The following is a 24,580-nucleotide window of genomic DNA, read 5'->3' as shown; positions in this document are numbered from 1 at the left end:
GTTATTGCTGGCACAAATAAAACATTTTATTCACTATTTTGTACTGATTGTGACCTTCTCCACTGGGCACATTAGCATGACATTACTAAACTGTTTTAAGGAAGCTGATCTCATTTATTAAATCTTTGCTTGAGACATTTGTGTAATGTCCAGTGGTAGTGCTAAAAATCAGTGCTGCTGAAACCTGTGAGGTCTGGTCTGGAATCTGGATGTATGTGCACTAAACACATGAGAAATTAAAGAAATACACACATTAATCCAGAAATATACCATTCTTCTCACCACTTAGGAAACCTGAAAAATAGGTTGAAATGCATCCTGATTGGTCACAACCCCATAGTGCTTAATTGTCTACTTCCCGACTACATTGCAGAGTAGGGGTCACTTCCATTCCAATACTGTCAATTCAGGGAATTAATTTAAATTCAATTATTTCAGATCTTCACAGAAAATGATAGGCAATTTGCAAGTCTTGAATAAATTTCAGTTTTTTTCCCACAATGACTGAATTGACAATGGAATTGACCCTAACTCCTGGCTGTGCTTGCATCCCAAGTATGTGTTCTTGGGAGCTCAAAGACAGAATAGTGTGGTAGATCTGTGGTCTACAGCTGTCTCTGAACTCCTGGGAAGAAGGAACTTTGGTCAGTCATTTTATTTTGTAAGTGTCATTTTTATATCAACTCTATAAGGGTCACTCTATAACTCATGGAAGTGTATTACACATTTTTTACAGCTAGAAATATAGTTCTGACATTCTGACATACTAAGCCCTTTTACCCACCAGCATGCCACATAACAGATCTTTTAGTTCACGACCTGTAAAATTTCAAAAGTGAAATGTACTGCATGAAGGCAATAGAAAGAATGTTTTTGCATAAGTTTCTAAGATGTGTCGAGCCAGCGGTCAGTGGATGTTTTCAATTATCGACATGGTCATTAGTCTTATATCAATCACATTCAATACAACCACAAAACTACATTGCACAGTAAGGCTAATGCATGCATTATGTATTGAAAAGGTGCTAGCGTAGTTTGCCTTGAAATGCACTAATGTAATAGTAATAAAGTTTATGTAACATAGCTAGCATAGACATCTTGAGGACGTCTTAAGGATGACATAAGGAGTGCGATCCTAAACTTTTTAAAGGGCTAAAAATGGATGGCTCATATAGAAAAAAAAAACACTCTGAATATGTTGCTGAAGAGTATCTCTATGAATGCAGTAGCTGACTACTTTAGCTGAATTTCAGCAGCCATTTACTCTTTACCAGTTACCAGTTCCTCAAATGGATTCCTACTCCTAGTAACTGGTTAGTACCCAATGTTTACAGAAAATTTTATAACAATTTTTTTTTCCCTTTTAGTTATGGGTTTGGCAGGAGCCTTTGTAAACATAAGTGAACATTTTAATACAATTTATGCAAAATACAATTTATGCATACAGTGTACACAATTGTTGAACAAAGTACTTACATGTGCAGATGGGGGTTGGACACCTGACAATGTTTAGAGAAAATTATAAATGTCATAAATAAAAAAATAATCAATGCACAAGGCAGTTGTAAATAGCATGCATAAACTGTACTGTTATTATAAATATTGTGTACAGATTAAAACAAATAAAAACAGCAATGAGCAGAGGGCAAGCAAAAGCAAAGACTCCTGTGAGCAGAAAATAAGTTTCTAAATCTTCACATATATTTCTAATTATATGCAAAGATAATTCCTTTATGATATAGTACACTTGGCAATTCATATAGGATTCAACACATCTTTTAGTGGGACTCAATGTAATGACCTTGTAAAAGAAGTCATGGCTGACAAGTGTATGTGTTCATGTAATTATTGATTATATGAGCACAAAATATACATAATGCTAACAATTGTATTTAAACATTAATATTGTTAATATTGTTAAGAATGGTATCTGTGATAATAATGTTAGCAATCATGTTAAAATGTTCATAATTATCACTGATAGTAAAATTAAAATGATCATATTATCAGTAAAATTACTGACAATATGTTAGAAATCAGCTGAATATACAAGTAGTGGTAACAATCATAGAATATTAATGTTGTTACTTAATTATACAAACAATAATAATAGTTATGCTAGAATTGTAGCAATTGTGCTAATATGCTCATGCAAATATTATTAACGATCACATTTATGGCAAAATGCTAGCAGTTTACATGTGGTGTCAGTACATTGGGACATCTTTGGTATGCCACTGATATATAATGAATTTTTGAAAGTGACACTTCAAGTTGATTTTAACAGTGCTATCAAAGTGTCTCATTAGCACCATACCCCTGGGCTTCTGGAATAAGCCTGTACATGTCTGACATATTTCATAGATTTTTAAAGTAATGTTCATAATCATTCATTGCAAGCTAAAAAATACACTATAATTACAAATAACACTGCTGTACAGCTCATTTAATTCTAAATTCATGTATTTGAATCACTTGTAATTATTTGCTAATGTATTATTATTATTATTTTATTATTATTATTGTTGTTGTTGTTGTTGTTTTATTGTTATTTATTGTTATTATTATTAATATTTGTTGTTGTTCTGAGTTAGAGTCCATCTAGTCCCTGAACTAAACACTAAACTTGGAAGCACAGGAGGTAATGGTATCTTTCAAAAGCAACAATGTAACTGCTCCATCTGTATAACAAATGCCCATTTTATGCAGAGGATGAATGACATGTTGTCATGACTAAGGGGAATCTACATTATATGATGTTAATCTATTGATTATTATTATAAATGCAGTTTTTGGTGTGTGTACATGACAGCTCACAAATACTTGTTCATTAATATATGAATATATTATATAATAAAGTAGATAAGGGTCAGATTATAGTTCACTATCCATACAAGAGCATTGGCACATAAAAATGCACATGAACAAAATCCAGCACAGAGAAATCAAATTTTGGTTTGAGATAAAAGAAAGACATAAGGTAGGGTTGGATTAGTACAGCACGGCAGGGTTTGAAGCCAGGCTTCCAATAATGAAGAAGGAGATGCAGTTCTTTCCCTCAGTTTCTCCATGACATAGAAAATAAAAATGACATTTATCTGACAAATGAGCCAGGCTTGACCTTGCCTTTTGACCTCTGACAATCAATCACTCCTGATACTTCATAAAAAATTATAGCTGTGCCGTTCACGTTTGATTTCAGAGTTTTACAGGCCGGCTGTTTTAAAATACAAGGGCCAGGAAGATTAATGAAGTCCTTGGTTAAAGCAAAAACATCCCCACTGTGTTTACAGAACTCACAGAGTTGAGTTGAAGGGGAATTATATGAGGAAAGCTATATGCTTAGCAAGGTGACACAAGCCTTTCAAATCAATCCCAAAACTCTTTGGTACTTTCTTGATGCATTATAGCCAAATCCAAAATTTGTGAAAAGAAAAAAACAAGATATGCGACAGCATTTAACAATCAATTGGATCAAATCAATTTCAGCTCCCTTTTCTTGCTTGAGTTCTGAATCCAGTTTTCAGCACTCCTCAATCTTTTCCTTTTATTGTGCATTGGAACATTCTGTGTGCTATTTAAATCAGACTCTGCACAATGGCCCATAGTAAATAACAATGCCAGCTCTGCAGCAATAGGGATCTTGCAGGGACTTAAGTGGCTTGCCTTCTATGATGTTCTTTGGGGAGGAGGTAAGCTCTGATTCAGTGTGCTGTTATTATCTTGCAGGTGGAAGACTTAACATGTTAATCTGACTGCCATGTAACCAGAAAAGGAAGGGCAAATAATAAGCATTGAGGGAGTGCATAACACTCTCTCCTTCATCCTTTTCTCCTCTGAGCCTCCCTCTGTTCTTCATTCTCTCATCTGTTTGCAGAAGGCGGAGAAAACAATTAGTTAAGAGTGAGCTGCCAGATTCCTTGCTCAACCACAGCGAGCCAAGAACATTGGTCAAAAGAGTGTGTGTGATAAAGTTGCCTGCCTTGTTAGTGGGAAAGAGGAGGTCAGTGCCCTTGACAGTCTTAACAAGATGACAGAATTTATAAAGCATCACCGATAAAGAATATAGTTACCTGCAGTGTAGCCATATAATAAGCCCACTTGGGGCTTCATAGTTATTCCCCTTGAATGTGTTTCCCTTTCTTCATTTTCTTTTATTGTTCCTCTTCTTCTTTGGCCTTACAATCGGTGCTGGAGGAAACTCTCAAATCAGCTTTGATCTTCCTCTGGTTTAGATAATTTTCTGACAGAACATTCCTTTTGTTTTGTTATTCTCCCCTTTCTTTTCTTTCTTTCTATTTTCCCCTTTAACACTAGTCTGTGTCTTCTTTTGGTCCACTTGCAAGAAAAATGAACAGCTAGTCCTGTCAGAGCTTGTGAGACAAGTTGCCCTAGCATTTCAAGTGAGAATTGAACCCTTGGCTTACGAGCACAGATTATATATAATTCATGCCATGGTACAAGAGCGGTGTCAATGTGTCAGGAGGTAGAAGAAATGTAAAAATGTGCTGTTTACTGGTTAACAGGCTTTGTCTTCTTCATTGTGATTTTTGCTGCTCAGAGTTTAGGACGGGGCTGGTGTGTATCTGCAGACCTCTTCTATAAAATGCTCTTGTGCTCCAGTTGAAGCATTACAGACCCCACCACCACTGGTGAAGAAATAATTGATGTCTTCTTTATCTCTTCTATTTTTTTAAGAATGTTTCATTATTGTTGTTGTTGTTATTATTCAGTAATGATATTGTTCATTCCTCTAAGGGTTGTTTTGCCAAAATTAGTAGTAGCTGTCAGAGTGTAAACATGCAGAGTTGGAAAAGCCTGCAAGACGTTTGTGAGGAAAACTATAAAACAACGAGATCAAGGGCCTTGGGTAGGAATGGCCAAAGCATGTGTATCATCTGCCCGATCTGCCGCTCGTCTGCTCTTGCAGTGTGATGTTCATTGCTGTGGCATCTTGACCCTGCATGAAGTGAAAAAAAATAGATGAAGTTACTCTGAAGTTTATAAAGTAACTATTCATTCCAGGTAAACATACAAATTCTCCCCATTTGTGTTGGAAAAAAACGGTTCTAACCTTATAATGTAGCATTTTCAATCACCTTCAGAGTGAACCACATTAACTGGTTCTTTTAGAATTAATTTTTTAGAGTTTTATCTGATATCCTTGTAGTTGTCTGAAGCTCTCTGCTTATAGCAATGAAAAGGTTAAGTAATTTGACTAATAAAAACCCGTGCTGTGCAATTGACTAAAATATATCAATATTGATGCACATTTTGTGTTTTAAGACATGTCGTAAGAGTCATTTATTCTGCTGCTTGTTCTGCCACTTGATCAAGAGGTGTGGAGCTCTATAAACCCAGTTATTATCTTTTGTTTGTCCTTAGTGGTAGTAATGGTCATTGTAGTTCTGGTAGTATTGATTTTGTTGCTGTTACAATTATTATCATTATCTAATGACTGGTTGAGTGGTTTAAAACTTCAACCTAATTCCTGTCACAGTGTGGACATGTGTGCACACAGGCAGGGAGAAATCATGACAAAGGTCCCTCAGTAGTGGAATAAACTCCCCACAGAGGTTAGCACAGCGGAATCAATGAATGGTGTTATGCTCACACTCATTGGTCTGAGAGTGTTGTTAGCCTGATCTAACACTGTTGCTCATCTAACTTGAATGGATACAGTTATGCTCTATTGTGCTGGAAGTTGCTTTGGATGAGAGGATCTGCTAAATGCATGTAATGTAATGTAATGTAATTGTCCCACAGGCCCATAGTGAAGCCAACCATCTGTCTCACCTGCTTTTTAGACAGCCTCAGTAACAACCCTGTTGAGTCTTTCAGGAAGATGCATGTGCAGGAATGAGTCACTCAGCTAGAAAGTGAATCTTGGCTGGATTACAAGAATGTAAGGGGGAGTCACTGTAAAAATTGTCACCTCAATCATCATATTTATCTCTCATTGAAAGATCATATTTGGTGTACAGTGATTCAATAGTATGCAGGTCCAAGTTTAGATCAAAACCATCCCCTGGTCCCATCCAGACAAGCAAAGGAACACCCTATAGATGCACAGAAGAACAGGTCACACTTCCAGGCTGTCTTTGACATCTTTACTATCATCAGAGCCTAATATGTTCCTAATTACGGAGTACTCGTTTTCGGGTTGGACGCTGATGTCCCCCCCTCCGCCATCTTTGTCCATGTGAAGTTAGCTGTGAAACGTGTGCAGTATAATTCACTCTGCAGCTGCCTCAGATCAGGCAGCCAGGTTGCTTTACCTACTGATAAGTTCTGTCAAGGCTGGCCATTTTTAATGTGGTGCTGTAGCAAGATGACACCACAAACTTTGGAGTGCTGACAGAATTGTTGATCAGCTCTTCCATGACTTAACCTTGAAGTCTCATTCAGCTGCCTCTCTGCATGACTGTGCTTACTTCTCACCCACAATTCCCTCCAGCCAGCCCCAGTGGCAGGAGTAAGGGCATGGCCATGTGTTGTTCTAAGTTTTGAAACAAAAGCAATGTTATCATTGATTTAAATTACTTTTTTATTATTCCATTGATTCTGTAAGAGTAAAATCTGATGTGTTAGAGCAACTCCTTTCTTGGAATGTGTACAAGAATTTGGCAGATCAAATCAAGGAACGAGGCTCATCATTTTTGCATAATTTTTTACTCCTTTTTTAGGTTTTAACTTTTGTCCAGCTGCATTTCAAAGGAGAAGTTGCCAGACTGAATATTGTAGTATGGTGTCATGCTTATTTTACCACATGTCCCTCTCCTCCCGTGGCAGCTACCTCATCCCTGAACTCACAGCTCCAGCACCTGCAGCAGCTACAGCAACTGCAACACCAGCAACAGCAACAGCACCAACAGCAGCAGCAGCAACAGCAGCATCCAGGGCACTCTCACTCCCATAATCAGCTGGCATCCCAGCAACAGCAGGCTCTATCCAGCCAGCAGCACTCCTCTTCATCCTCTACTTCTTCCTCCACTTCCTCCTCTTCCTCGTCCTCCTCCCACGGCCCCGCACAGCCTCTGCAGTCACTGCCAGGAGCCACCTCACCCACCCACAAGCAGAACCACTCACCAGCTCACAGCCTGCCCAGCCCAGTCACGTCTCCAAATCCTCTCCAGGTAAGATTGCTGGTGGACATGTGCCACAGTAGCTTTAGTGCTACAGCAAAACACAGAAAGGGCTATGTCTGCACAGGGTGTGTTTTTACTTGACTTCATAAGACTACACGGGTAAGCTTGGAGGGCTTTAGTCTAGCAACGCCATCATGACAAGCTAGCCAAAAGAAATACTGATGGTGCATTTAAATGACATGTTGTCCACAACTCCTTTGCTAAAAAGGTGTGGGATATTTTGCTGCAAATTGTAAATGTGGGATGAACACAGAGTAACACATTAAAAGAGGCATGAAGACATTTCATATTCTCTTCATAATAGTTTCCCTTTTGATGAGTGTAAATGAAACTGTTAAAGAAATTTACATGATTATATACAATATGAATATTTAGAGATATATTGAAGGTTTAATGAATGTATAGTGTAAGCTAGAAATAGAATAAAAACATATTGACATAAAATATATAGAATCATTTATGGTCCCTCAGTCCAAATGTGTCCACTGAAAGGTGCAGATTGTTTTCAGCTTGGGACCAGTGGGAGCAGTGTCAGAGTTATGAAGTCTGAATGACAGATGAATAAAACAGTTCGCAGGGGAAGTTATGCAAACATGGAAGATTATTATCTCTGCCACTGTGGACAAGGGCACCGAAATCCGCCCTCCAAATGATGTGGTGTTCAGTACCATTGTTGATGTTGGGGCTGCACTCTCAGGCAAACATGCACAAGTGGATTGTCTTGATGCTGTACACTGCTGCTCAGGAAGGGGTGGTATGGGGATAATTGAAAGAGACAGGTTGAATTTCATTGCCTGAATATTTTGAAACTTTCAGTTAAAGGCCTCATCCTTTTACATTATTCACTATCTGTCTAGGGAAATATTAGTTTAGGAGAAGCCAGGCCTGGAACAATTGTCAAAAAAGGAGGCAATAATTCAAAATGATGATTGAATTTGTTTGGAGAAATCTGCGATATTACAAATATTGTTTGAGGAAAAGGCACTCATCTGCTGTCATGTCCTTGGAAAGGAACTGAAATAGAATGCGGGTAGTTTGGGTGATTCTCCTCCTGCTGAAGACAGCTTCAGACATAAATAAAATGAATGAAAGCCATATATTGCCTTCTGGATCATGATATCCTAGATGCCCCCTTGTGTTATGAAGGCATGAAACCTAATTAGGATCTGCTTTATCATAATGTTTGAGATATGTGTCTGTGCCCAAAATTATATCTGTGCACACTAAATTTTTCATTGAAGATGTCAGGTCCTCTTAATATATAAAGCAGAAGTACTTTGTGAAGGCTAATCTCTTTTGGATTGGTGTTGCGCCTTAATCTGATCTGTTCCTCAAATTTGTATTTAATGCTTTAGAGACATGGCATGAGCATCTGTGCATCAGAAATTGTAATTTTGTCGTAAAAAAGAAATGATTCTATGATAACAATTATGTTTTCATTTTAACACAAATTAATAATTGGCCTAACAACAATTCACAGACATATAGAATTTTCAGCAGTGCCCTTGTAGAAAAATATTGTTACAAAACATAAAATCTGACATATGTCGTATTACTGTTGTAGAGAAAGGTTATTTATGCAAATATGGAGGGATGTCAATCAACAGTGTGTTACAACTTGTACAGTTGTGGATTCCATTCCTCCTGTGCTCAGTGTATTCCACGGCCCATTTTCCAGACTGCTGTTCTTGCCCAGGAACCAGAAACCTGGGAACATGACTGGCCTCTTTTAACTTTAGACCGAGGTAAAACATTGAAATGTACTTAATAGCTTGAAATATCAAGTGCTGGATGAGTGCAGCAAAACTAAACAATGCAATTATTCCAAGTCAAACCCTTATAATATACAATATAATAACACCTTCAAAGTGGCCACTTTTAGTTTTTTTGCTGTGCTATAGAATTTTGAAATTAAAGAGCCAATCCAAGTCTCAGTACCACTTTTATATCTTGTTATTGTGTTAAACTGTGTTGTATTTTTACAGTGTGTTGCTAAGCACTGCAAGGATTCATGTAGTATTGTATAGCGATCACATGATTGTTATTATTTTTTTATTTATTCTTTTTTTTTTGCCATGGCTAGTTTTGCTGGTGCATTTTAACTGCAAGTGTAGTCAGTCAGCAGTTTAGGCTTCCCCCTCTTAGCTTAAATGACCATGGCATTTATTGGGTGTGTCTGTGCTGAAGTGACAGCCTTATCTCTCTGCCTCTTTGCACACAGACTCATAAAAACTTGTTAGATGCACTTTGTGCTTGACTTTGGGAGTTGCTCTGGATAGGACCATCTACTGGATGTAAATGAAAATTAAATGTGCTCACATCTTGTTTGTCGCTCTGGAAAAGAGCATCTGCTAAGTGACAGAACGGAAATGTAGATGTAGGTCAGTAGGGCAGGGTTGTGAAAGCCTATCAGCAGCTAATACTGGTTAGTGAACTTGTCATGACTGCCATGAGAATGACTATATGGTAGCTCATTCCAAAGCAGCTAACCTGTTATTATAGTATCATACTTTAGGCCACTTTTCATTTTTTATTTTTAGACATTTCAAGGCATCTCAGGCAGGATTAATTGTCTAAACTACCATCAGCAAGTGATATGCCATTACTAACACTACCTTGCTAAGGCTGCTACTCTCCTGCTGGATGTGTTTCAACAGTCCTGAAGACAATCTCTTGGTCTGATGTGGGAAAAACAGTGACAAGCCCAATGGAAACAAATGTAGTTCACATTTGTTTTAGTTGTCTTTAAAATATTGGCTTTTTGGCTTTTAAAAATTATAGTCAGCCATATAAATGACCGATATCATTTTCAAGAGTGATATTCTGTTTATTATTAGCTACTTCTGCAATAAATGGAGAATAGTGTTTAAAAGCCGGCCATTTAATTGATCTTCTAGTTTGCTTGATGAAGAAAAGTTAATATGAAATTGAGAAATATTGGATAGTGGTTGTTCTTAAAGTACTCTGCTGTGTATTAAAATTCAATGTTGACATTAGGATCAAGCTTACTTTGTGATTACATTAAATATTGGATTTAAATAACACATCCACATGTAATGCTGCAAGAGAAGGACAGTACAAACATACTTTGTCATATTTCTGTGCAGGAAAAGGGATATTTAGCAGGGAACACTCCATGTTATTCTACAAACACTGTATAAACACCCTCCATGTTTCCATCTACCAGTTTGCCTCTTTGTCTCCTTGATAGTCCGTCTATCCATCTCTCCACCTCTGTCTGTCTGGCTGTCATTTTGTAATGATGATAATTTTTTTTATATACCCCTATTTCATTTCTGGAGGAGGCTGCCTGGGGTCACCTCTTTTCCCCTAGTCACATTCATCAGTGTCAGGCCCTAATTGGGTTGCGGAGTGGCCTTCTTTATGGTCAGGATGATTTTCTCCATCTGTGTCTCTGTGCCCCTCTCCGCCCTGTCACAGCCCAGCAAGGCTCCAAAGGAAAAATAGTGTCCATCTTAATGGTCTCCAGGCACAAGCTGCCTCTCAGATGACATCATGTGCCAACAGGCAGCTCAACCATGGCCTTTCCACCATGTCCAGCTTTGGCTGCATTCAACACAAATCCCCTCACTGGCAGCTGCAACAGTCTATGGTCCCAGCGCTCTGCATGTTTATTAGGATGAGACATGAGAACAACGTTCATTCATCTCTGTTGCACAAAGCCCTGCTGACGAACTTCCATTTTCGTCTGTTGATAGACAGATATAGATAGACAATATAATAAATAATGTGGAAATCAGCCTCTTTTGGCCTTTCTGTAAATGTGCACAGCAATAAAAGGAGTTGTAATCCGGCCAGTGACCTGGACCACTTCATAGATTACTCTCATGCATTCTGAAAGATTAGAAATAAGAATTTACAAAAACTCTTTCATTCCCAATGCAATATCCATTTTAAACAAGGCCAAATAGGCTGTCACTATCTCTTAATCTATCTTTGCACACGTACTCTTATTTACTTAGTTATGGAAGTGATTGTGTTTGAATGTAATTTTATGTGAGTTTTTCATTGGTGTATGTTTTTATGTTGTTTGTGAGCCCCTAACCCAAGACAATTTTCTATCATTATGTGATAGACAATAAAGTTTTTTGAATCGTATATTTTGAATCTTGAATCTTAAATTGATAGTGGGATTATTAGATTGAGGTCAATATAAAGCCACTGGTTAAAGGGCATAGATGGGTGGTGCTCGGTTTGTCATTCAGATGTCATTCAGTTGTCTTATCTACCATGCTAAGCACCAGCTACTGGAGCACAATGGAATTGTATGGCACATGAATTTTACACAGAGGGAAATTTGATTCCTTGATTCTGTGCCAATACAATAAAAAAACGTCTGTCTGTCTTCATCCTGCAGTAGACAGTGAGATGCTCAATTAAAAGAGAAACCTCTGTCCCAGAATTGTCCATTTTGCAATTTAGGGAGTCTTCTCCATTATGATGTCAATATTTTAGCATTAAATGGCATCTTATAAAAAATACATGGTTGTAAATATCTTCATATTTTTCTTACAACCCATCCCACTCCTGCACTTTGCAGTCAGTGAAGAGAAGGCGACATCATGTACTTCTGGCATGACGTAGAAAGTCAACTCCCTTCATCCCTTGCCACACAAAAGGGTTAGGTGGCCAGTTCAGGCATCATTAAGAGATTGCCTCATTCAATTCAATTAAGTCTGGTGTGAGGCAGGATGAGCGTAAGAGGGTTACATTTTCTCTGAATTGAGAAGGAGAATGGCGGTGAGTGCAGGAGCTACCATCCAAGGACAGACTGGGCTGGTTCACTGTGACTCCCCACACCAAACATTTTTGCAATAGGATTTGGATGACTTTTACCCCCTGGGCCTGTGATTGGATTTCCAGCCATAAGTCATTTAGCATGGCATCCGTTTATCCATCAAAGATTCCACCCCTGCCTAGGCCTGTGGTAAACACCTCATCTCCTAGGCAGGACCAAGATTTGGTGAGTCCATTCTCATACTGGGTCTCCAATGTGGCCTTGTGTGTGTGTTTTTCAGGGGTTCTATAACCTTTCCAAAGAGCTTTGTTGTGTATCTTGGAGCGCTACTCTGGCCTAAAGGGACAGTAATGGAAAACCACTGCATTGGCTTTGTGTGTTTGCAGGGCCTGGGATAATTACACGTCTGTCAGCCCATATGTGTGCATGGACAGCCCCTTGTTTTGGGTGATTATTTGAATAGTGAGGTGCAGCTAACGTGCCTCCAGTTACAGGAACCAAAGGCTCGTTAACCACCATCCTCAGTCGGAGAGGCTTGTTAGGACCCAGGTATTCCAGCCCGAGGACATAGGAATGACATTTTGTTACCTCGCCTCAGTTAACTTTGAGATTAATGCAAGAGTTACAAACATGCCCATTATCTTCATCCCTGCATCTAAGAAGGGGAAAACATAAAGGAATAGAACACAAGGGCTGGGTGAATGACCATGCGTGGTTCATGTCAATAACTCATTTACAATGATTTCCGCTGGGGGGCTTGTCTGTTACATGGTTCATTGTACAAAAGGCAGGCTGTTCAGATGCTTTGAAGCACGTCTCTCCAGGGCAACTCCTCAGCAATCCCTGGGTGTTTATAGGTATCCTGTGTTAAGAAGCAGTGATGGCCATTAGCATTCTTGGAGCCCCCTGGGTCAGATGCAGTGGGACTGAAGATACAGTATGTGTTAGCTAGCCCGAGCCATCCAGATTTCAATTACCACTACACTCTAAATTACCTAAGTGAACTAATTCACTTCCCAAGAGGATCGATGTAAGATCTCCTCAAACATTAAGCTGTTCATTAATCAAAATTATCCATGTTGCATTGTACACGAGGAGACAGAGAGCTTGGATAGCATTTCATTACACTAAAGGCTTGAGAGAGACCTAACCCCCATGCTAATGTTTGCGGTTTATGTTTGTGTTAGTTTTTCAAATGTTAAAATGCTGCAGGTTTATTCCCAGTGTTGGCCTTCTAACTAAATGAGAAGTTGCTTTAGAAGTGTGTGACTGAAACAAGAAGTAGGAGGAGTGCTATCCCAGAGTTCCCTGCAGGCTCCCACTCCACATTAGGAAGGAGGCTGGGGGATGGGAGAAATCTGGTAGGCTGTGATAGCTGGAGGGTGGGGAGTTAGGATGATGACAAACAGGCAAGGAGATTATGAAATTTGCTTAAGTGTGTTAATAGGCTGATTGCTGGAGCCCAGTGGATTTTCTGGAAATTGATTGATTAGAGTTGCAGGTTTCTCCACACCAAAAGAGCTCAGGGATTTGTCTGGGAAAATGCTGCCAAGTCTGTTACACTGGAATTTATCTTAATTAGATCTGAAAGACCTGCCACAGCAGAATGGTCACACCGATTAAAATGAAAAACAGGAAAAATTACTGATCAAATTAATCATAATGTCGGGCTACAGCTGTAGGTCTGGTGTAATTTGCCACTCCAGTGAGTTACATCGGCCCAGGCAGGGGGGAGAGAGCTGCTACACGCTGATCCGTAACAGCCAGCAGCTTAGGGCAGACCATCAAGAGCCTTATTCCATTCAGTGTGCCTGCTTTGCCTGACCTCCACGCACCAGCCAGCAGAGAACACACACACACACTCACACACACACACACACACACACACTCACACACACACACACACACACACACACACACACACACACACACACACACACACACACACACACGCACACACACACACACACACACACACACACACACACACACACACACACACACACACACACACACACACACACACTGCCACCATGCATGCCTGCATAACACAGATGCACAAGAGATACAAACTTTTTTTGCCTGCATCAGAGCTTCACACAGCAATTCCCTTACTTTCCTTACTTTCTTTTTCCTTTCATTCTTTCTTTGTCCTTCATCAACTCCTGGCCTTGTTCCTCTCTCTGCATCATGACTTGTGCTTCCCTTTCATTCCCCTGTTTCTTCCTCTTAATTATTGTCCTGTGTCTGATGTCATCTTTTATTCTTCAGTTCTGTGTATCCCCTTCCTTTCTGTTTTCTTTCTGTCTTCTTTTCTTCCTTTGTCGACATGCACATGCTGCCTGTTCACTAACAGCCCCCGACCTTTGCACTGTAGCTGCCACTATGGCTCCAGTCTCTGGCTGATGGAGAGGCCCACTCTGACAGAGTCGAGTCTAACTGACTGCGGCCGTATGTCATGCTTCCCCCCAGACCCTGCTCCCCACTCACTGTCTCTGTCAAAGCTCCGACGCCGAGGCCAGTCCAAACCAAACCAACCAAACCACCGGCTCTCATGGGTAATTACAGCTTTAAGGGGCTCTCCCTTCCTTTAGTCCGGGGTGCCCACAGCTCTGATTCCCCTGTTCGTGCGGCAGGCCAATTTAACACCAAAGTGTCTGCGGGCGCCTGTCCATATCCTGGCACATCGTCATATTGGGAGGCTGCAAACACACAAGTGCTACAATTACCTGAGCCTCGCCTCTCCCTGCCTCTATTTCTCTACCTCCTCTGTGCTCACAAGCTATCAGCTGTTATTAGAGCCCTCTCACGAAACACCATCGCCACCAAGGTCAGTGGCTGCCAAAGACAACAGGCTTTCAGTGCCCCAGATGCCCACTCTCTCTCATCCCACTTCACCATCCCTCCCCCATCCGAATTCAAAATTAATTTCAAGTACTGTTATCTCCTACCGCATCAGTCCTTTTCTCTATAGTGTGCTTGGCTTTGAACATATCGACTTGCTGCTGTGAAAGTTTGCACCATCCAGTTTTCATTATATTTTTTGGGGAGGTAGCACTGTACTAAAGATTTATGCACATGTAATTATATGGGTTTTGCACAAATATTAATTGATTTTTTGGATGAAATGTGCCAGTGTGTAATTTGCTAATGTTTCCCAGATGACTTGACAGACAAGAGTGCACCGAGTCAAAATCTGATGAAAAAGACATGCTCTTAGGATCCAGCCGTCTCCATGCTGTCAGATTCAGATATCCATTAGTGGCACCAAGTAAAACAAGTGTGTCTTTAGATTTGTGAAATTGTCCATTGCCTTGCAAACAGACTTACTTAGTATGTCATTAGTGGTGTTGTTGAAGACGAAAAGCACCACGCAGGCGCAATTACCATCCCCTCTGTCTGAGAGAACAACATTGACCAAATCAGCCTTTTTCTTGTAAGACACAGTGACCTATATGAGTGTGTGTGTGTGTGTGTGTGTGTATGTGTGTGTGTGTGTCTGTGTGTGTGTGAATGTGTGTGTATGTGTGTGTGAATGTGTGTGTGTGTCTGTGTGTGTGTGTGTGTATGTGTGTGTGAATGTGTGTGTGAATGTGTGTGTATGTGTGTGTGAATGTGTGTGTATGTGTGTGTGTGTGTGTGTGTGTGTGTCTGTGTGTGTGTGTATGTGTGTGTGAATGTGTGTGTCTGTGTGTGTGTGTATGTGTGTGTGTGTCTGTGTGTGTGTGTATGTGTGTGTGAATGTGTGTGTCTGTGTGTGTGTGTATGTGTGTGTGAATGTGTGTGTCTGTGTGTGTGTGTATGTGTGTGTGAATGTGTGTGTATGTGTGTGTGAATGTGTGTGTATGTGTGTGTGAATGTGTGTGGGAGTCTGTGCATCTGTGTGAGCCTGCTTCTTGGTAAAAAAGTGAAATGGACGCGTTGAAGGATTTTCTTTAATAACAAGGGCCGTTAAAGCCATACTGCAAATTTCTGTAGTCTTTGAGGTTCACACAACAGGTTCACAATAGCATCAGTTTCATATGGATATGTCTCCAGTCATAGGATTCCCCTCTCATGTTATTCACAGACACATTATATATATATATATATATATATATATATATATATATATATATATATATATATATATATATATATATATATATATGTATGTATGTAAGTATGTATATATACATAACAATCAAATGACTTTTTTTTTGCTTTACATTAAGAAACTCTAATACCTGTTCAGTGCTATACTGTGCATATACATTGTTGCATAATGATTGCAATTCTTAAACCTATTTGTAGCTCAACAACCACAGTCTGTATGTACACTATATAGCTATACAGGAGGACCTATGTAGGTACCAGAGTTGGGGTTCATTTCAATGTATTAACTGAAAAATCTGAAATGGCAACTATTGGCAGGTTTTCATTAATTAATTGATTTTCAGTTCATTCCCTGAATTGACTGAATTGAAATTGATCTCAAGTCTGGTAGGTAAATGTAAATGGGGACTGTTTTTACATTGTATTTAACATTGTACTGGCAGGTATTTGATCCATTCACTCCTTGCCAGTTCATTCCTGGCAAAATGAGTTGTCCCTCCTCGTATTGGTCTTTTTTTACAATGCTTGTATTCATCCCACTGAATGCTATTTTTTCAACAATGAATCTTTTTTTTTTTTTAAATTCAGCCTAATGTTCAACACAGAAGATGAAAAAGCAGCAGTGTTTATCACACATAAATAAGGGGCAGTTTAGATACATAGTGAGTTACCACAACTATTGTCTTAATATTAATGGTATAAAAATATAGCATATTGCAGTGAATAGAGTTAGAAGTTAGATTTGAATGCACTGCTGGGTAAGTATCTGTAGACTGTGGTAACACACAGCAGTAATATTTTCCCAAATGCTAGAAAATTTGATATTGATAAACCAGCTCACTCTTTAGCTGCACTTGCTGTGATTTTTAAACAGTGTTACATTAGCATTACATACAATTACATACAAACATTACAATACAATATTTTCTAACAGTTGCAGTTCTGTTTCTCACTTACACAGTGGAAGTCTGATAATAACTGAGGTTTTTAAAAAGCTTGAATATACTCTTTGGTATTCAAATCTTTGGATGCTGTTACTCCATCAGCAATAAGTTTCATTTTTTGCTGATGGAGTAATTTGCTGTCAAACAAAAATGCTAAAACATTTAATGGTATATGTCTGCTGTTGTCTCATACATCACCCATGACTCATCTAAATGAATTAGTTAACAAAACATTTATATGTCCCACAATAGCCTTTATAGTCTTCAGTAATGTCTACACTCAGGGTGGAATAATAACATGTATGGGACTGCCACTTGCCAAATCACAGCCAGTTGTCATTTACCTACACACAGTGGAGCAGATTGACAGGCAAAAAAACAAACAGCAACAAAAAAAGCATATGCAAAGCAAGAACACTGGACTTACTGCAACCAGATTACTCCAAATAACGCTGTATTCAGGGTCGGGAGATAACAAGGCACATATCAGTTACATTGTCTGGAGATACAATACAATAAATCTAGATAATTCTTTTGGTGTGGATGAGTATGTTAGCTCCTATACAGTGCCTACCCTAATTCACTGAAAAATGTCAGCCTGTCTCATTATTAGTAATGCCATCTGTAATTCTAAATTACAAACAGTGATAGTACCTGCCAGTTCAACTCAAGATGATGTTCACAAAAATAAATGAATTAACGAGAAAACTATTTCCATTTTGCTTTGTGGAAAGAGTAAATAATGATAGTATTTATTGCAGACAATTACAAGTAATAAAGTGCATGAAAGTACCAAGGAATCTTTTTTCTTAGTCAATGCTAGTTTGATACAGCAAATAAAACAAAGGGCGAACAAAAACTTCCAGATTTGTATTCACATATGCATGTGATTTAAATTTTATTCAAAATTAGATACAGATACAAAGAAATTATGATAAGCAGTCAGGTTTCCCTTGTACCTGCGCTGTAGAGTAGACTTGAATTCGATGTAGATGTCACACTAAGAAGACAACAGTAAGTTCACATTGATATCTGAAGCCCCTGAGTATTTACATCACCACTGTCTGACAAATCATGCCTAGTTGGTAACTTCACAAACTGCCACCATTTTAGTCCATTTAGCCCTGGTAGGTTGATCCTTTCTCTGCTCGGAATGAGTTGCTGGTGCAAATTGATGCTGCTGGTACATGAGAATGTCAGCAGCAGTGGCCGAGAGGCTCATTAATGCACAGGAGAGGCGAGCTCTTAAGAAGGCAGAAAATTGCCTTATGTAACAATTGCGCCAGAGAATGAAAATACAAATGTGCACTGTTGACTGAACCAGAAAATAAGACTGTTGCCCATCAACACTGTGGCATTTCATATGAATAATTATAAAGCATGCAAGGTGGCAGTGACTTGGGAAATAGCCTGAAAACCAAACAGGGCTGAAATGCACTTTGTAACTCAAAGGTTTGTCATTTTATTCACGATGAGGGTATTTTTCGCCCCCAACCTCACCCCAAAGCCTCCTTTTTAATCTTTAGTAAATGGCTTGGGTTTGGGAACTATACTAGGGTCAGTGGCAAAAAATAACTCTGAAAACTGAGATGCTGAAAAATCTGATCTCACTTTCCACATAAGCTCATGAATGTATTCGTCAAAATTCAAAATTTCATTTTTGAACAATTTATTTGAGATTTGTAAATTTGTAGATTTGTATTTTAAAAGAATTCGGACCAGCTAGATAAAAAATGAAGCCTGCATCCAACACTTAATTAACTTGATTTGTTTGCTTTTTAAAAATAGGGATCTGATGAGGTTTTTTTCTGAACTGTCTGTAAGTTGAGCTTACATACCTAGTATCTGCTTAAAAAATTAGGCCCCATGTTAAAGGTTTGTTGTACTGGAACATGTTCTAACAGGACCCCAACCCACCCAAATGGACAGACCATAAGCAGAGTGTAAACACAGACACCCAGTGGAAAACTGAATGGCTAGCCAGGGTACATTAGAGATCCACAGAGGGGGGCTGGAAGTGTAAAAAGGACCTAAAGCACACTTAATGCTGCAAATAGAATAATGTTTCTTTAATTAACATGATGGCTGTGGTGTTGTAAAGTGCTGCTCCACTTTAAGAATGCACGCTCCCCAAGGCCTTTCCATGCTCCTGTTTGGTTTATCATTTCTCCTGCCCAGCAGAGGCCACAAGCAGAGTACTGGATGCACAGATGGAAAACAGCAATGGCCATTTTTTTCACCAAGTGTTTAGATTATATTTTTTTAATCATCACTACTGCAGAAGGACTTAAGACTCAAACCTTTGTGCAGCATTTTAAAACATTTACTTTGTTATGCTTATTTATACTTTGCTGAAATTGTTCTTAAATTTATTTGAAGGCTCATGAGTATGAATTACAGACTGCAGTTGGGGGGAACAAAGTACTCTCTCAAAAATAAAAATGTAACTATGCAAAAAGAATTAAGGAATAGTCTGGGAATACTTTTTCTTTGTATATTGTAAGCATTGGCAATAGCTAATTTCCAGTCAGTTTCTCTAACAAATAAGGAACAAATGAAAATACAGTTGTATTCTTAATTTCATTGCAATTCAATCCATTATATTTTCCAAAGTTAGATCTACATTTTAAAGTAGAAAAATATTATCTTGGGTATAAGAGGGTAATCAATACAAAAATGTCTAAATGTCATCTATTCATCATACCACTTAGCATTTGTGAGAGGAATAGGTGTATTGACCAGCTGTGACCACATCATGGCCAAGGAGCTCCTCGCCTGTAATTAATCTCCGAGCTTGAAATCTCCAGATGGCCAATGTCAGAAATCCCCTCAAACCCTCCATTTTTCTTCATTATGGCCGTGATTTTGGGATACAATGGAGATGGGTAATAATTTACCTTTATTGTGTTTATAAAGCTTAGGCACAGATGACCCTTCCTATATTGAATTGAGGCTATTGAAAGATCACTTGTCATTGATCAGCTGGATATTAAACTCAATCAAAAGCTGAATTTATATGTCAGACAAGAGAAGAGTGGAAATAAATACCATATATAATACACACACACGCACGCACCCACGCACGCACGCACACACACACACACACACACACACACACACACACACACACACATAATTCTCATATTTTACTGAATTACAAATGATACATGGAAATTTCATTCTGTGTCATATTGTAATTAAAAACACTGAAACTCAAAATTAATTATTTTATGGTGACATGCTTTATTTTATCCTGAATTAATTAATAAATTGGAGTTCCAGTGTTTTTACATGCAGTGTTACACAGATCAAAATTTCAATGTAATTATTTGTAATTCAGTAAAATGTGAGAATTGGCCAAGGGTCTGAATATTTTTGCAAGGCACTGCATATATGTGTATGTGTGTGTGTACTGCATGCAATAGATGGACATTATAAAGGTGATTGTAGTTTTCAATAGAATTTTGTGTCCGTGTGAAGAAAAGTTCATAGTTATATCAAACAATGGTATTAAAGTTTACCATCCTGTCATGAGTGGCTTGTGTCTACACTAAGAACAGACTCCTGCTCCACAGGACCTATCAAACTGGTATTCAGAGTAGCTGAGCAGTTACTTCATACCAGGCTGCTATTCTGTAGAATATGAACAAAATCAGCAGTGTTATATCCATAGTAAGAGAAAGTTGTAAAAAAAAAATGGTCTTAATCTTTAACTTCATCACAGTACGGAAATAACTGCACCAAATATGTCAAATCATTGGCCGAGATGGTCAGCATTTTTTGAGAATAGTGCTTCATCATAAAGTCGCAATATATTTTAATAAATAGCTTAAAAAGCAAAATATTTCACATCATTTTTCACATTATGAATGACCACAACAAAATATTGTACCAGAACTATACAGAAGTAATTTTTCAACAAGCGGTGCCCTTTCTATACAAGAAAAATATAAACTGAGCCAGAAGGTATCAAAAGTGAGATTATGGATTTTTATAGCCTTGGTGCAAAATTGTTATCAAGTTACTACAGTAAGTAAAGCCTGTCTGTTAGGCTTATCAATCAATTTTGTATTGGAAAAACAAGAAAAAAATCTCTTGCAAAGAATTACAGTTCTGCTAAAGTGGAACCCAATGTGAAACTCTTTACACCTGATTAGCAACGAATGGACAAGGGCAAATTTTATGAAATGATTGAAACCACGTAATGGCATTAATTTTACAAGGATCTGTTGAGAGGCAAGATTGATGGCCCCCATCCAGCACTTAGTCATGCCTTTATTGTTTGGAGTTGCGTTAGACTGCCCCTTTCTGTTCCTCATTTGCATTTGGCCTTGCTGAATATGGCCAATGTCACTGACATTATGGGTGCCCATTTCCTTAGGTGAGAGCTTCTTTGCCCATGCCTGTAACCTTCAACCAGCTATACCCAGTAACACGGCAAAAAATAACTGCTCACGCCTGTTTGTCCTCTAGTTCCTCCCATGTCCATACCCACTTCTTCACCCACTTACTGGTCCCAGCAGGGCATCACCAGAAGGATATGCTCTTGTGGCAGCATTACATTTTTATAGCTCCCAATGCCATTCTTTTTTCCTATGTTTCTTCTCCATGGCCTCATGATTTTCAACCTGTGCTTAGCCCACAACTCCCCCACACAGAAGCTTTTTCTGAGCAGAAGTAAAATGGAGTTTCATCCGTGACTCAGAGAAGGCAGCAAGAGCCAAAGAAGGTGAAGCCAGGCCAGGGAAGGGTCTGGAGGTACCTGTAGCATTTCTAATGAGGTTTACATGTATGTGGAAAAACTTGATGCTGCAAGGATTGTTGCAGGGTCTCAGGCAGAAGGAAGGAGGTTTGGAGTTTGGAGTGCACTGACACCTGGTGCACTTTTACAAGTCACAGTTACACAATTACATTCACACAGATTATCTAAATGTGTTCTATTTTATCATGTTTTTTAGAGAGAGTTACTTAGGCTTGTGAAAAATGGTTATTATGTGGGTATACCTACAGTGTAAAATAAGTGGTAGCTATGAATGCGGTACCCACCTAGGTACTCCCATGGGGAGATAAACTAGACATAAGAAATCAAGTAGAGGATTTTTAGAAATTTATCCACACTTTTTGTGATTGTTGCTGTGGTTACATTAATGTTCCTGCATTGGAATTTTATGTTAAAAAGCATTGAACCTTTTCAACCTGCCCCTTTCTGTTCCTCATTTGCATTTGGCCTTGCTGAATATGGCCAATGTCACTGACATTATGGGTGCCCATTTCCTTAGGTGAGAAAGGTTTAAAAGGATGTTTTTCAAATTGGGATCAGTTGACAATTTTTTTTTTTTCTTTTCTTTCTCATTTCCAAATGTTGCAGTTCATCTTTACACACCCATGTTTCTTCAGTACTGTACAGAGGCATTGATGATTCTGGCAGAGGAGTAATATGCCTCTTTGCGTAGATGATCGCCTTTTACCTCTCTGCCCACAGATGAAGGTCAAGCCAATGTTTAAATAGGGCCTGGTCCTGTGATGTAGATTCCTCTGCTGAATTTGCTTTCAGACTTTGGCCCCACTTAATGGGAGCAGTCAGCTCGTTCAGCCTGCGGCTGGATTGATCTTTGACATTAGCAGGTTTCCCTAAGCATGTGATCTTCTGCCACATTGACAGCCCTCAGTTAGAAGTCTGATTGTAATGTGGATATGTGAACCCATTTAAGAAAAGTGGAGCTGTACTATGTCATTAATCTAATGTCAAGAGACAATAGCCTGGGATTAAAGACTGCGTGGCATGCTCTTAGTGAAAGAACATTACTTAGATGAGGATGTGGATGTTCAGGTCTGAACACTGACAGGAGATGGTGTAGCCAATATGCTTTTGGTCTCTTATGGGAAAGGCCTCGCTTGTTATTCAACCCTACATGTTCATTTAGGCATCTTACATTGGCCAGCACCCATGTTTTTGGTACACTCATTTTGAAGAATTTTGGTTATCCATAAATTACACAGAATATACTCTTGAACAGATGATTAACACGACTTGGCTAAATTGGTCTTAAACTGAGTCTCTGATCTGCAAATTATACCTTCTGACATGCTTTACTACTGTAATAAAATATCTCTTGAAGTGGAAGGATTTCATGTGGATGATTTGGTTTGGCTGTAACAGTTGAATGTATTGATTTGGTGTAATGGTTTGGCTGTAATAGTTTAACGTATGGATTTGGTGTAATGGTTTGGTTGTAATGGTTTAAGTGTAAAGGTTTGGTTGTAATGGTTTGGTTGCAATGGCTTAACACAGTCGCTACCTGCTTGTGGTTCCTCACCTGGCCAGCCTTTGGAACTTTGCATGCAGTACTTCTAATATTGTGACTCTGTATGGTTTTTCACTTCTGTTGTATTGTACCTCACTTGTAAGTCGCTTTGGATAAAAGCGTCTGCCAAATGAATAAATGTAAATGTAAATGTAAATGATCTGAAAACTGTGAGGACTGTATTGCCATATAACACAGTACCAGGAGGCCCGTGTCATTCAAATACACTCCCAATATTCATGGGAGTGAACGAAAAGCAATAACCACGACAGTTTATGTGCAGATTTACACACAGGAAGATCAGTGTTTAGCTGCACATACAATTATCCCATATTTTGGGGGCAAGCCTGCAATTTTCTGCTTACCTTAGCAGTAGTGCAACAAATCACTGCAGTAGAAAATCACCTGTTTAAAAGGCTAAAACTGCTGTCCTGGCTCCTCATATGTGTCTGTGTCACACCCTCTGCCCCTACCACCCATATTATCTGGTAAGAGACAAGCTTTAAACAGAAGAGGCTCCAAGGTGACATCACCTGAAAAGGCATCACCCAGACCATCGTGAAGAGGTTCTTACCCTGCCAGACATATTCCCCATTCTCTTCAAATGGAATGCTATGTTTTTGATGCCACTCCTGGCCTACTCTCCTTGCATCGTCAGCAGGTGCAGATCAAAATGAAAATGAGTCCAGATTTCATAATTTCAAAATTGTGACATTGCTGCCAACATGTTCCTTCGAAAATTTCTTTGCTGATTTAATGGATTTCTATTAACACCCCATCACGCCTCCCAGACTTAACTGCCTTGCATTCCTAAGAAGCACCTCTATCACTGTATCCAGTAAACCTCACAGACCTTGGTGTGTGGTGGTGAGAGCCTCATCTGATCAAGTGATTAGCTGCTGAGCCTCTGCCTGAAAAGACCAAACATGCTTATCGCCCCTTCCAATGATCAGAACTCTCTCCAGCTGAGAACGAAGATCTCGCCAGTCAGATTTGAAGGGAGGGTTATCTTTTAATGCAATCGCAGGAGGATATCACCAGCTTGTCCTCCCAGGTAGCACTCTAGCAGCCCTCAAACATTAACCCTGACTTATTTGGAGATTTTTGAGGATGATAAGCTTCCCTCAAATCTAGCCCTTCGCTCCTGGGGATACCATGTCTCCATTTGGAGAGGTATAGCTGCTGACGACATCCTGTTAGAGATTGTCACCGCGATGGGAAAAGAGGAAGAAGAATCCTGACAGTGTGTAATTCAAATGTTGCTGTACAGTTTACAGCCACCACAGTTTTAACCGGCTGTACAATTTTTATTTCTCTCCAAGGTACAGC

General features: G+C 39.1%; 1 protein-coding gene across 1 annotated transcript in view; it reads left to right on the top strand.

Moving 5' to 3' along the window:
• The window catches only part of pou6f2 (POU class 6 homeobox 2), a 100,285-nt gene that overhangs the window by 46,483 nt on the left and 29,222 nt on the right, over nt 1-24,580 (top strand). The window contains exon 4 of the mRNA XM_036522779.1: nt 6,793-7,136. Coding sequence (XP_036378672.1) covers nt 6,793-7,136 — 344 coding nt within the window. The remainder of the gene's footprint in view (nt 1-6,792; nt 7,137-24,580) is intronic.

This window comes from Megalops cyprinoides, chromosome 2 (genome assembly GCF_013368585.1).
Source record: "Megalops cyprinoides isolate fMegCyp1 chromosome 2, fMegCyp1.pri, whole genome shotgun sequence".
NCBI classification, from domain to species: Eukaryota; Metazoa; Chordata; class Actinopteri; order Elopiformes; family Megalopidae; genus Megalops; species Megalops cyprinoides.
This window is presented reverse-complemented; position numbering and strand designations above follow the sequence as displayed.